Here is a 16273-nt window from a genome sequence, read left to right on the forward strand (position 1 = left end):
GTTGTTATTTAGTGTTTAAAAGCCACGAATAACGCTAACCAAAACCAAATATTAAATCCTACTTTTATCTCGAAACTGTCTGTTCAAACGATGAATATTATTTATTAAATCAACAACTAATATCTTCGAACGAGCATTACTCAAATGCCTCTAATCTTATCGTTTTCAAAACAATGTCATACACGGCCCGTGAGAGACAACGGATGAAAAATGATTCGCGACCACAAACACACCTTAATGCAAGATATCTCGCGATCTGAGACTACAATCGGACGGACAGGCCAACATTAATAATATTACTCATTGTAACAGAATCGGATATCGGGTGGTATGCAGGCTTCATACAACTAGCGGTTCATTCAAGTTGGAATGGCGTGCTTGGCCGCGATGATGGTTGTGTCTATTTCTTATAAAATCTCTGGTAGGAATAAAGTTAATAATACCTGTTATTATTATATCTGTGATTATAGTTATGCACTATGTTAGTAATTTTTACTATCTTTTCTGTAATATTTTTCTGATTTCTGATTTTTCTGTAATAACCCTACAGTAGTCGCGTGGATTACACGTGTAATCCGTTGATACAAATTTCTAAAAATCCAATAGCTTCAGCTATTTCATCCTGAGAAGCTGCAGTAGATGCCTTTACTGGAGAAAAAATTGAAACCGGAAATATTATCTCCCTATAATCGCACCAAAAATGAAGTGAAGATATTTCCCGTTTTATTTTTAAAAAGTTATTATTGTCATTTTACTCATTAGGTAAAGGGCTTTCGATATCAGTTTAAAGTTTTTTATATCTGCAATAGTTACGTAATAATCGCCTGTGCACACTTAACGATTACACCCTGCACAACCTTCTTCGATAAATGGGCTATCCAACACCGAAATAATTTTTCAAATCGGACCAGTAGTACCTACTTGAGATTAGCGCATTCAAACAAACAAACAAACTCTTCAGCTTTATAATATTACATATTATATAGATTAACTGCATATGGATGTAATTGTCTCAAATAATATATTTATTGAATCTATTCTTATTTCTACCCATTTTCCCATACATTGTGTGTATCATCTATGTGAAATAAAATGAAAATTGAAAATGTATTTGCCAGAATTGTGGTTACAAAGTTTTTATAAAATTTGTGTCTCGACCTCGTGTGTATCATAATTCCATCGATGTACCTATACTCTATAGGCACGAACACTTATTAGGTAAAATTTGAATATCCAATAAGAAAATAATTTCCAGAAATGCAATACCTAATCATTTCAATAGTTTTCTGCATAACAGCTTAACTGAAGCTTTTTACTATTTTCAGATCTCAACATCAGGTGCTCACTCGCAAAGCTATGGACCGCTCGGAAACGAACTTCACAAAACGTAATATTCCGTCAGGATGATTGATATTACAGCCTCCGATACGCACTCGCGACCTACAAACTAAGCAACTTTCGTACACTCTTTTGTTGGCACGTGGTACATCGCCGCCCCTAGCTTCGGCTGTCATGTCATCGGTAGCGATCATTTTTCATCACTCAATACGAACATCAGTGAATGGCGTCGAGCTGGCGGTTGCAGTACAGAATGGATCAAATTGTTTTAATATTCACATTTCGGAAGCAATTTTATACTAAATCGTTTTAGCTGTTTTGAACAGCTCGCGTGTTTGGTTCTAGAGATTTTGTTTGGTTAGTTGGAAAGCGTGTTCTTATAAGTTCATCTTATTCGAAACTTACGTATTTATTAACTTACTCTATCAGCTTCTCTTATTCACATTTAGATAGCATTAATAACCACTCTGACAAGCTCAATTATATTTACAACAGTCCAATGCGAAGATAATATTATCAGCTAACAATAAAAAATCCAAAAGTATCTTTATAATTTATTTTATCTTTTTCACCAATTTTTCAAAATTTAATACACTTTATTCATACAATACAATAATTTAAATGAACATGTAGCATACTTAGAGCTTTCATTTAAACTGGAATGAACGATAGATACTTACATTTTATTAATTACAAAAAAATAACACAAGTAAATAAACAATTTATATACAAAATTAAAGAATGAAAAATAGGCCACGTCCTATTGCACAGAATAATTTACAAAGTGAATTGTAGGTACTTTTTAATAATAATTATTGTTATACTATGCGATTTAACGTTTATTCTAAAGTGCTTAAATATTTACAAACAATAAATAAACTAACAAATGAACCAGTCAAGGAAGTGACGTTTAGAATGATCAAAAGAGAAATAGTGAGAGACGTTTTTAGTAATGTTACAAAGGATTGTTAAAATTCGGATTAAAATAAATACGTTTTTATATTTCAAAATTCAACTCATTGATTTTCATTATATTTTTCCTCTTAAATATATAGAAATAGATACTTAGTAATTATTTAATATCGAAATCAAATGAAGTAAATAGATAAGTACTAGCTGCGATGATTTTGTTATTTCCTTTGCGATGATTTTGTTATTGAAAATCTTTACGTAGGTACTTAACATTGCAATCATAAAAAAATCAGACAGATCGATAAACTCAAATTCTGATCTCCTTAAAAATAAATTTAACAAAATATCACAGTTAACCACGACATTTCTAATGAGATGTAACAAATTAAGAAAATCATAAACTGGAGAAAGTAAAATTTAACATAACAGTAAGTAATACAAATCAATGAAGATTAATTTTAAGCCTAAAATTAAGTACATTTTACAAATACGACAGTTAGTCTAAATCTAGACCTCAATTGAAATAATTAATTGGTATCGTTGGTAGATTATCATAGATTATTATTATCAATTAATTTTAATTTATTTATCTAAGTAATGACATTATACTATTTGTATTTATGAATATTAACTTATAAATATTATTTGTTATTTACACTAGAGACAGGAACATAAAATAGTTCTTTAAAAGTAGGTTCTACATTGAATATATTAAACTTTTCAAAATACCTACAAGATATTCAAAGTATTTACAATAGAAACAAATTCTAGGTATTCACAATTTTAAATTAACTGAGCTTACTTCATTACAAAGTTCACAGCGCTCTTTCAAGCCCTTGCCAATTAATTAAAAGATTTACGAAATCGCCTACCTAGCAAAACATTATATTTCTGAGATTTCGAATTTTCCATTTCCCTGTACAATTCCGAATTTGTCGTTAAAGCGATGGCTGATCTGTACACGCCTATTATTGTACCATTTATTTGTAATAAGTGTGGGAATCAGTTTAATAGAAATAAATTAATAGGACTTAAATCATTTATCATTTAATATAGCCATCATGATTAATACTATTCCTAAATTTGTAACAATTACTCTCCCCCTTACAACTTTAAAAATTATGTAGATCGAGCAATAAGCTTATGACTAGGTAATCTTTTACTAAAATTTCAACACAATTATGACATTAGCGAGGAGTGACGTAATTCCTATAACTGCTCTTGTAAAAATTATATCGAATCCGTCATAAACATCTTACAACACTTAATTACGTATTCATGTAGAATCCACTGGGCATTTTCAATTCGATGTGTTGGCTATTTGTCCAGAAGTTTCCTCAATGAGACACTAAACTTGTCCACTCAAAGTCACTGTTCACGGCACAACAATAATTTCAACAAATATGTCCGTCCAAGAAATTTTTCGAACAGCGAATAACTGATTCAGTCTAGTTGCTATAGCACCCAACTTCGTAGTTGTTGCTACATACAACTCCGTTCCGCAACGGACGACTGAAAATTTTAATAAATCAGTTATCCACTATTCGAAAAATTCCACTGATCCTATGCGGATAGATGCGCAAATTGACTGGGGTGAAGGTCGAACTGGTACGGGTGGCCATACGGATTCATATGGTACGGAACGATGTTCATCGAAGCCATCTTGTGTTCCTTCTTCCACTTCATGCGGCGGTTCTGGAACCAGATCTTGATCTGCCGTTCAGTGAGGCAGAGCGCGTGGGCGATCTCGATCCGTCTCCTCCGCGTCAGGTACCGGTTGAAGTGGAACTCCTTCTCCAGCTCGAGCGTCTGGTATCGCGTATACGATGTTCTTTGTCGCTTTGTCTCCCCGTTCGCGTTCACCGTACCTGAAAAATAAATTCGATTTATCAAATAGATGTCAACCGTATCATACATTATTAATTATTCCGATCGGAATACTCGATAGGTTGATATTAAGGGCTGAATGCCCGTTTTAGCGGCTATGAATAGTTGGTCGGAGCGAGTTCGTGCCACGCTTGCTCGATTGTGATGTACAGCTTGCGGCAATGCGCACGATTCCGAACGAGATTTCTGTTAAGGGTTTATAAAGCGCTGCACAATTTATAATACATTAGAAATTATACTACGTTATATTTTCGTATTGAAAGTGCTAACGATTTTAATTAATGTTTAATGACGCACTTATAATGAATTATATTTTATTCAAAATAACCTTACGGTAGGTACGACCATTTTCTCAATGCGTTTAAATAATGTATTGGACAATATTGCGCATAATTTGTTGCGAGTCTGGTTACAGAAATTGGTTAATGAAATATTTTAGATATGTGGAGTAATTTACAGAGGGAGTAAGTAGTGTGAAGCGACAAAGTCGTGGGCTGCGTGCACCTGTCACGGCACGTCTATAGCGAGCCCACCGAATGGCTTGGACGAGCGCCAGTCCGCTCGTGATCGATATGCGACCTGTCTTCCAAATTAAACTGAACCATTTGTTTCATTTCTTTAACCACCACTTTAATTAATCGCTCGCCAAATTTTCAACAATTAACCCTACCCGATCATCACTCAAGAGCTACGATGCAGAATAATGCAATCGATACCGAATTGATCAATAAAATAAACACAAAACTAATGAATACAGCAGCAGCGTTCGATACTTCGCTCCTGTCCGACATGTCAAACCCGCGTCGATAAAGATGTTTAAAAACTATAAATATTCGATGTCCTCCCGGGCCTACAAGTGAAGCCGCGGCAAAAAGCTTATGATTGAAATGTTAGTGACAGCGCGATGCACAAACAACGGAATCGAAGCATTATTTTAACATAATCCTTGTACAGAGACGAAACGACGGGACACAATACGAGGCTATATGAATTTCAATGTGTATTGAGGAATATGGTGATTTTAATGAAACGCTTACATCAATATCCTAATTTGAATTAGATATCATTAGGAAGTGCAGATGAATAAAGTGGTACAAAAAATATGAGAACAGGTATATGAAATAAATCACAGGAGACAGGCGGTGCTTAATACATTATTCTGTAATACATCAAGTGTCACTGAATTAATAAGTGGCTATTGATCCAAATAAAGCTTTTTACAATGTACTGGATGAAATATTTTATGTGTGTAATAAAGCTGAAGATAATAAAAAAAGAACAAATGCGGAACAAATTATTGTTATGGATGTATAATAAAATTTTTAATTTTTAATGATTTCGTCGACGACTTAGTTAAAATCACGTAGAAAAATCTTAAAGTAATAAAATCCAAAGTGTACGAAAAATTAATTGCTAATAATATAAGGACACTCTGCCACGTAATTTATTAAAATTACTTTTTGCAATAACTTCAATTTACACTATACGAATTTTCCCTCTCATGCAGATTAGTACAATAATATTACAATGTGAAATAAAAATTGTTTGTGCCAATATTCTGCGAAAAATCTAAAAAAATGTTATTTTTTATCGTTACATAGGTAATTCTAGGTCACAGACCATTTATATTCCGTTTGAGTCTAGACATATTGCATGGTCGAATTTTAAACGAATGACATCGTATTACCTATGGATGAGTCTAAGAATTTAAAAACTAAAATAGGCTATGTCTGGAAACGATCTTGATGTTTTAATACATATATTAGACTTGGATAGATTCATCTAAAATCTAGATTTAAAAAATATGTAGTTATATTTTATTTTCTATTCTTCACCCTCACTAGTCCACATCCACATGCCCCCTTTTTTTCGCAAATACCTGGACCTATATTATTTATGAGATACTTATTTATTAAAACCTATGCTATCCATCCTTATAAACTTTACCTTTTCTTCACAAAGTTTTTGTAAAAATATCTTAAAATAATGATTTTTCTGTTTGTGAAAGGGTGATATCCTGATGTGGTAGAAGTTCGAAAACAAGCTTCAAAACACTTATTATTGGCAAAGATACAGACAAAAACACATTTTAATAAGATCTGTCATTTTTTCAGCACATACCTACATACATGAAAAATTATAACATTTTACACCATTTCGAAAATTCTCGATAGAATGTATATCTTTCTATCATCGAAGGTACATACTTAATAAAATGGGGTTTTATGCCAACATAAAAATGTTTAGCAATAAAACATCAAAGAAACATGACTAATGATATCTAGATGAAAACGGAATACATGTGATAAAAGTGTCACATGTATTTTTATAGTTATAGCTATTATATACGATCATAGTACAGATAAACTTTAGAATAACGATTATTGTAGAAACGTTAAAGAGTACGGAATCAACACTTAATCCGTAAAAGGACTGGCTTTTAACTGCTGTAATTGGTAATGCGCATGATGCTCTTAAATTATACGCGATAAGCGATATTTTTAAGGATTTTAAAGAATAAATTTATGTAGGACAAGGCATTAATCAAGTGGAATTATATTCCGTCAAAATTACAGTTCCGATATACACTACTTTACCCGATTTAAAAATAAAATTTAAACGTAATGAACCATGAAATGCCCATGACCAGATGATATCGTCATTTACTTGGGCTTTATCTTTTACTTAAAGAAAAAATAGATATTCAATAACTACAATTTTCCCCAAAGGATTTGATATAAGTGAGAATGCTTATAAGCACAGCACTTACATACATAGAAACAATAGACACATTACTAGCAAAAAACAACAGTTGCTATGGAGTTTAAGCCGGTGTATGTATAACATCTGCCCATTATAAGCAGTCGGTGCATCGCAAAACAGGTCATCCTACAATATTCAATATAAACACATTAATCATGAGAGACGGGGATTTTTTGAATTTTGAGCTAGAGTTTTGTACCTAGATGTTTTCTAGACGTCATCTGCAACGGTTTCTAAAATAAATGAATTAAGTATGGTTCTAGATTATATTTACAAGACCTAAACCTATCGCGATTCATATAGCATTAGATTAAGGAAATGTAGTGATATCTCGTTTCTTAATTTATATACCTAGGTAATATGTCTTTCTTATTCGATTTTATTTCAAATTAAATTATGGACAAATAAGACTTCTAGCCTAGGCTAGTTGACCTCCCAAAATATTTTTAGGTTTGTAAATAAAAATAATTAGGATCTCTCTAATCGCTGATTTCACTAGGATAAAAATATTATTTTAGTTTTTTCTGGTTGGTAAAGTTTCAGCAGTATTTAAAAACAAGAAATTATTCTTTAGTCTCTTCCATAGTATCATTTAAAAATACGCAACCCTATTCAAGACCACAGCCAAGTAGCATATAAACGCCATACAGAACTACAAAACGAAAATTCCGCGTTAATTTATTGCAAGTTGTGGGGTAATTATTTTAACTTGTCGCTTGCCTATCACGAGTCTACTTAAGGTACCTGCGCTTCGTGGTCGCTTTCATTGGTATAACCTTTTATTTTTTTGTTTTTACTACAGTATCTCGCGAGCTATCGCGGCAATGTGTTAAGCTGTCCCGCGGTGCTTCTTTACAAAACTTTTGAATTACTTTCAGTTAGTTTGTTTCTTTTTAGCTACAGATGAGATCTCTGGAGGCTTCATGTAGGAATTATATCACGTTCATTTGATAATGTGATAAGGTTTGTGGGAATTTTATGTTTCAGGGTTCGTCTTCAGTTCAGGCAAGGGACATTTATTTATATTTTCTTTTTGTTATTTGTATCGAAGTTATGACTTTAGTTACGTAATATAATCTATTACGAGCTACGTATTTCTGTAAGAGATGCTTGTTCATTTTCTTGTTGTTCGGAAATGTTGGCATTTATTTCGCACTTAATTTCCATTTACACGTCCAAATTCAAACATTCAGAGAATAATTAGATGAACAACACGACCAAGGAGACTCTGAATCATACTACTCTGTGGCTATTAATCATTCCATCTTATTCTATAGATACTACTGACAACATCCTCTTAACACAGAGCATGCGTGTTTTAAATTATGTCATCAGCCAACCACGGTTCATGTTTAGTTACATCAAATGTCACATCTTAGTCGCACTGACTTACAGTTTGGCGCACTGCCTTACGATTATAAGCCGGAGCCCTGAGTACCTACTCAAATAGTGCTTAGAATTTAGTATATTTTTATGAAGTGCTACAGGATAAAGGTACCTATCAGTTATAAATGATGTAACTTTCATTATGGATTATTTAAGACCAATTATGTTTTATCTTCTGTCGCGGTTTTGTGATATTCTAATGTTAATATGAAGCTACAGAATTTTCCATAGGTATGTAAATACGACGAGGAAAAACGAAATGTTGGGGAATTTTTTTGCATTTAAATTTTCCAGGTGCAATGAGTAACTTAACATCGAACATTCATCATGATTTACTGTTTTTACATGACTTATTAAATAATAAATGTTATAAGAAAAAATCGAATACGAATATACTAATGTTATTCAGTTATTTTGTGTATTTTTTATCAATTTGCGCATTTTATTATATCGCATTCCAAATACTAAAATAAATCGCATCGAATCGCATACGATATTATTCTCAGCCGGTACATAAAAGGCGAGATCGTCCGATTGGTTCCCGCGTGGCCAAAGGCTGTGCATTAATACAGTATATCTCAAACCGACATAGAATTATTAAGGACGCTAATATCTTGTACACATTTACATAACACGCAATAAATCTATGCACGGGAGCAGACGGCGCCGTTGATAAATTCTTATTACAACTTTTTGATCGTCTATTTCTATGCGACTGTCTTAATCTAAAACTGAGCGCCATTTTGTTTTAGACTCTAAACCAACTATGCGATTAGACGACTCAGATTGAGTATCTAAAGAGAGATATAAGTTAGGTACTAGACGAGACTATAGAGACATAAAGTTTACTCTACAATAGGAATTATTTGTGGTTTATCGAGATTATATCTAGATAGCTATTTATATACACGCACTAACTCATTTTAGATTCCTTTTCAATAATATTTCATAAATTTTGCCGTGTTTTCGACATATCCTCTTCCTCAAAAAGAAATTCAAAAATGGCTAATACGTATTATAAATATTGTAAACCATAAACACTCGTTATTAATATTGATATTAATATGCAAAGCTGTTAATTCGAGTCAAATAGGAATATTTATGAAAATTATGATTAATAAACCCATAAAATTAAAACAGAACACCCAGTAATAGATAATATTAGTACCCAGTATAGATATTAAAATTCAAATGCTAACGACTTCTAAACTGATCGATATCAAGATAAATCAAAATAATAAATATGCATGATTTATTAATTACAATTTTAACGTTATAAATTTGATATTGGACATGTTTTTGTAACCATTTATGTGACAATAATATTTTGTTTGGGATATATATATATAGAGTATACTTATGTGTGGATTTTATTAAAAAAAATTAGTACTTGACAATGGAATATACATTACGGAAAATCTAGTAGGTAGGACGATAATAATACGATAAAATAACTTTATTATATTCAATGAAAACAAAAATATATAAAAATAACTAACTTTGAACATAATATTATTGCGATAGTTATGTGTCTATGTATCCATCGATGTGATTAAAATATTAAAATCGAGGTAATTGGTCAACAGTAAAATCATTAATTAACATGCGAAACGCTTTCTATTTCATAATTTAATAGCAAACGAGTGAAGACGTATAATACGCATAGTTAATATTAGTAACACACTTTAAGATCGTTTATCAGCAAGACAAATTGCTTAATGTATCCATAAGTGGTTGGACCGGTAAGTAGGTAAATTCCAAGGTAGCTGGGACCCGAAGAATGGGGAAATATAAAGGTAATTAAATTAATTGTTATGACAATATTTCGTTTGTTTTGAAATTGGTTGTATTAGCATGAAACGTTCTATACTGTGTAATGTGTATTGTCACAGATTAGATACTAGGTATTGCTTTTCATACCTACTTATTAAATTTTGATTGTGTTCAAGTTTCCTATAAACTGATATAAAATCGTTTGGAATACACCCTACTGCTGATAAACATAAAATTCTCCTATATTTGAATTCAAATGGCAAATCCATTTACCTATACCTAGGTGACCCAGGGGCCAGGTTACCCATATCAGATAAATATATCAAATTTAAATAAAATAAATTTTCCCCATCTTCACATGTAAAGAAGTACCTACGTAATTAATAAAGTTTCTGAAGTAGGTAATAGTATGAAAAAAATATTGAGATAAGAACAGTCAGTACTAAGATGACTGTCTGAAAATTGACTCCCTCCCCTCCATATATTATGCAATTAATTTCATCTGTATTTATTTTAAAACTTTCATAGAAGCCTTGTAGCAATCAACGCAATCTTTTCTCTCGCAATCACAATTACGACGAACCGTTTAAAACGGGTAATAATTTAAAAATCGTCCAGCAAATGATGCCATAAATTAAACTTAATAATACGCACGCCCAGCATCATGTGCGGAAAGCTAATTGAATATTAATTTTAAAATAAATCTGGTTGAACGAGTCTACAGAGGTCGTTTCATGTATAATTTAGTATAGAGATTGGTTAGGTGCATCCTTTCCATTTCGAGGCAGTTTTTATATTTGAAAGTTGGTATTTTAAAAGTACCTTGATCGTGAGAGTGGTTGTATTTTTATGCAAAAGGCCGCATAGCATTAAACTTTTTGCACGTGTAATAGTGATGTAAATAGAGTAGAAAGTAGTAGTACCTAGTGCGTTAAAACTTAAAATAATCTATTCTATTTATTATGCTCTACAATTCATCTCTTGTTATCATGTAGAGTCTAAATGATAGTAAGAGATGAATTCAATAAATCAGTTGAAATAATTAATGGTGGCGCTTTAAATTAATTATGAAGGAGAAAAAGCTCTACAGTTCTAAAGCATCTCGTCTGATGACGAAAAGCTTTGGAATTCCCATTTCTAAACTAAAAATTGGCTAATGGGATTATTTTTTTTTCCTCTATAGTTGTTTTATGCATCGTCTATAATTTTATGCATCATCTTTTAAACATTTTAGTGAAAATAGTGCATCTTATCAAAGCCGTTGGTTATTCTTACCGTGCGTCTCCTAATGCCACACCTCTGGCGGCAAGCATTACAAACACCTTCCGTTTCATGTAATTTATTACTTTTATCTCGGGCACCAGTCGCGGTCACCGAACACAAACAAACGACATCTTTGACAATAAGACAAATCGACCGATTACGAGACATTACCTGCCCGCGGTGGGTCCGGCCATGCAAATATGTCACTCATTATTGCTTTCTTTGAAGGAGAGTAAAAGTATAATAGAACCCCTTATGGCCATTAGTAGATTAATTGGAGCGCTCCAAAGAAAGTACTTACAATAGACGTCTGGCGAAGTTTCAATGCAAAGACCTTGAGCATTATGCGAATTTTGCAACATTTGGCAACTTTGCAATCTTGATTTATTGACCGTAGGTTTTGTTAGGCTGTGTTGTTTTTGAATACCGCTTGTGGCGAATTTGTAACAGGGTTGTAAGGAAAACCTCTGGCAAATATGCATATAAGCATAGTTATTTTTTATATAAGTAACAATGAATATAACACCAAAAACTGTTTGTCTAAGGGAGAATAGAATGATGACATCATAAAAGGCGTGTACTAGGCACGGTATGCATTTGCGTTGTTATTGTATTATAATTTGAATATATTGTTCATATTGTAATTAATAAAAATGATGATAGAGCTATGCCCTTATTAATCTGTTTAAGTTATGAAATGATTCATATTAATTGTTTTATATGTGTTTTAAAGTAATTAAATTGGCAAGAGCAATAAAATAAGATTGCCAAAAATAAATTACGTGAGATTTTGCAGGTACAAACAATAATCTATTTCAGGAACATCTATGTTTGTATCCACATTATAATCTTTCATAAGTAACTCAAGCATTACCCTACACATACGTTGTCTAAAATTTTAAACACATACATTATAATTAGTAGTCGAACGTTCAAATGCCTTGTACACTTGCGCATAATTAACTCGGTACATAGATACGTCGGCGGCTGACTGAGAAACTAGCGTTTATCAATATCAAGAATTAATTTACGACTAGATAAAGGCCACTACACGGCAACCGGTGGTTTCGTCGAAAGAAATCTCCATACAAAACATTACTCGGCTTTGTTGAAGGATTTATGCGACGTACAAGCCTGAAGTACGGCGCTTATTGTATATTATTGTAGTGACACCGACTAATTTGTTGGCCGACTGATGAACCGGCAGAGATGGTTTATGTTCAAACGTATCAACTTTATATGTGGTGTGAGTTTACGTTTCTATCGAGTGCCATGTGGTAAGGAGTATAGACAAGACGTACGGTTATAGTTTTTGGTTGTATTCTATAAATATGATATTTTGTAGAGGCGGATCTTGTGATGTTTGTTAATGTTGAGCTTCTTGTAAAGGTAAGTATCATCTAATAAAGCATACAATTGATAATTGTTACATGTCATAATAATAATAATAATAAAAGGGCGTAGGGATGTGACGACCCCATCGCCCACGGTTGGGATATCTATTGTTTATGTGACAATAGATATTCCACCCGTGCAATCAGTCAACCCGCAGGACACCTTGTGGCGGGGTGTCGGGGAGTAGCGACCCCGCGGGAACCGAGTGCTCCCGGGGGAGGCCCCTGTCTTCATCTCCGGCTTGCCTTCACCGGCCGGTCGGAGTGAAGCCTGACGAGGACAGGACCCCCACCTCTGGCTTGCCTTCACCGGCCGGCCAGAGTGGAGTCGCGAGAGCTTTTAGCTCGAAGGGTGGATGCGAATCATAAGTGGCGAGTGGGCACGTGATGCTGGACCCTCAGGGAGCGCGTGATCGTAGTTTAAAGTCCAGGGACGCCTCTCCACCCTTAGCTGCTCGCAATATGTTGCCCCCTTGTCGCACTTTTGCAGCGACTTATTTCGGGGGCCCATACAGTGAGAGGGCGAGTCACCACCTGCCAACAATTTTTTGCTATATTTTAGTAGAAAGGCAGGTGCCATAGTCTTCCATAGTCCTAAATTCCGGTCCATTAACATCCCTTTCCATAGCCCAGTTTCTTTTGTTTCCTTATTTTGCAATAGTCCTACATTGGCCGCGGACTGCCCAGGGCTGTATCTCTATAGTGCAGTCATGGGCAGGCTGCGGCTGGTGTCCCACAACACAGTAAAGTTCTCGAAAGGGCCTCTGCGTGTTGGATCCGTGTCCCCACGTAAGCCTTCCAAAGGACCGGGTACCTTCCTTATGATGGTACCCGTGTATTATGGAATTGAGATACATAATAATAATAATAAAAATTCTTTATTGTACACAAAAAGAGAGGATAAAACAATTATACAGCAAAGTACAGAACAAGTACAGAGGGCGGTCTTATCGCTTCGAGCGATTTCTGCCAGACAACCACAGCAAAGGAAAGCTGCAGAGAAACGGAGTAGGTGGTGCACAACTGAAAGTTGAATTTTAATACAAATATGTATATAAAGTACTACACATAAATATATACATACAATACATACATATACGATATATATACGATATATATACATACAATACATACATATACAATATATATACATACATATAATATATACAACAAATATACATACATAAATAATACATATACTTACAAAACAGTGTTAAGGTTCATCAATCTTGTGATAAGGAAGCATAATGGTTCCTTAGCTCCTTTTTAAAAATAGGCAGGCTTTGAGCTCTCCTCACAACCTCGGGTAATGCATTCCATAGCGAAATGGCGGTGACAGTAAAGGAAGAGTGAAAGAATTTTGAATGATGATGAGGGAAAGATAATGTCAGGTTGTTCGAGGATCGTAAAGCTAGGGAATGGTTGGAAGATACGTAGGAAAAGTTTTGTTTCAGGTAAGGAGGAGTTTTAGGATCAAATAGAATGGAATACAAGAGGTGGAGTATGTGAGTATTCCGGCGAAGGCGAATTGGAAACCACTTGAGCCTGGCTCTAAATTCAGAAATGTGGTCGTATTTACGCAGTCCAAATATAAATCGGATACAAAGGTTTTGCAGTCGCTCAAGGGAGTTAAGCTGGCATTCGGTGAGGTCGGGATAACAGACATCTGCATAGTCTAAAATAGGGAATAGAAGGGACTGTGCAAGCGCAATTTTAGTGGGAATTGGTAAAATATTTCGTAGTCGCCTAAGGGAAGCAGCGACACCAAACATCTTTTTGCGTACTGCGTTGAGTTGTACCGTCCAGGAGAAGGTTTGGTCAAAGTGCAAGCCGAGGTTTTTAGCGGTAGCGGAATAGGGAATAGGAGTGTTGTTGATTTGGATGGAAGGAATAGCGGTCCAATCCACTTTGGCAATTAATTGAGGACTTCCTATGATGATTGCTTGCGTTTTGGACGGGTTAATAGATAGGCCATATTTATTACTCCAGTCGGCAATACTTTTTAGGTCAGCATTCATAGTTTTCACGGAGTTATGTAAATCAAATAGAGAACATTGCGTGTACAGTTGTAAATCGTCAGCATACATATGGTAGGGAGAAGAAATATTTTGGGAAATTGAATTAATAAAAATTGAAAAGAGGAGAGGAGACAACACGCTACCTTGAGGTACACCGACAGAAACATTGCACCAAGAAGAAGTGGAATCATCAATCTTGACACACTGCCGGCGACCTTGGAGAAAACTACGAAACCAGTCAACAGCTGCTGGAGATATGTTAAGAGAACCAAGCGAACTCAACAGAATGTCGTGATCCACGGTATTGAAAGCATTGCTGAAATCAAGCAATGTAAGCAGAGTGAGTTGCCTGTTGTCCATTCCAATACGAGTCATTCATACGTAAACACAACAAAAACTAACTGCAACTATTACTTGGTATAATTATCCTCCAAGCACCATTAGCACTGTTTCTATCAATTAATAGAGCTATCATTTAATCGTCTGCTAAGCAGTGACGATTATAAAAGCATTATTTCGTATCACATCTACTCTATGACGACTTTTCATCTTAGTGAAGGGATTTATTTAATCCTGGGTGTATTTGGGAGCAAGCTTGTCCAGTGACAGGGACACTCGCGCGCCGCTTCAGAACTGAGACAGTGCGTTAGGAAATGTTAGTTCAACGCTGCAATAAAACGACTCACAGAGTATAAATAAAATTTGAATCACAGATAATTAATACAGAGATGTACATGTGTGTAAAAATTGATGTCTTCTTTTGTTTGGTGCTTGAAATAGAAGTAGCATTGGTGTATAATTTGTTTAGAACTTCTTTCTTTGATAAGTTAATAATTGTTCATAGAATGACATAGTATAATTTTAGTACCTATATCAACTAAACGAAGTATATTGGTATGTTATATTAATAAGTAGGAGATATTTATAGTTAAGCAAACTGGTTTACATAGACGGTAAACAATCAATACACGAGTTTGAGTTAGATGTAGGTACTAGGAATTGGAACAATTATAATATTATGTTTAGGTACATGAATCTATCCTGCAGCTTGCGTGAACTATAATTAGCACGTTTTCAGTACTATACTGCTTATTTATTATATAGTTTTTTTATGAATAAGCATGGATATCTAAATGTTTTCCTTATGCACAAAATTTTAGCCAATATTTTTACTATAGAAAATTTAATCAGTTTCTTGAAGGTTTCTCTTAATCTGATGCAGATTCTATTCGATCACAAATAATATCAGATTCTATCATCTACCTACAGGTTCCATATTCATGTTTAATCCCTATGATATATAAAATAGCTAGATACGTTACCCGCTCTCTATTTTGGCAAGAACAAACTCAGCTAAGTGCCCGAGTTTCACTTAGTCACGCACCATTCAGCGTCGTGGCTGGACGTTCTTTTTATATTTTAATCGGCAGTTGTTATTACGAAGTACAATGAGTGAGACATGTATTATGTCTCGTGCGGGAGAGTGAAAGAGAGAACAACTGTATTGGTGATAATGCGTTAGTAAGTAGGTATATGTAT

General features: G+C 34.2%; 1 protein-coding gene across 1 annotated transcript in view; it reads right to left on the bottom strand.

The window, feature by feature from the left end:
- Positions 1 to 2514: 2514 nt before the first annotated feature.
- The window catches only part of LOC123695054 (homeotic protein Sex combs reduced-like), a 31102-nt gene continuing 17343 nt past the window's right edge, over positions 2515 to 16273 (bottom strand). The window contains exon 3 of the mRNA XM_045640749.1: positions 2515 to 4118. Coding sequence (XP_045496705.1) covers positions 3814 to 4118 — 305 coding nt within the window. The 3' untranslated portion in view covers positions 2515 to 3813. The remainder of the gene's footprint in view (positions 4119 to 16273) is intronic.

Source organism: Colias croceus, chromosome 10, assembly GCF_905220415.1.
Source record: "Colias croceus chromosome 10, ilColCroc2.1".
NCBI classification, from domain to species: Eukaryota; Metazoa; Arthropoda; class Insecta; order Lepidoptera; family Pieridae; genus Colias; species Colias croceus.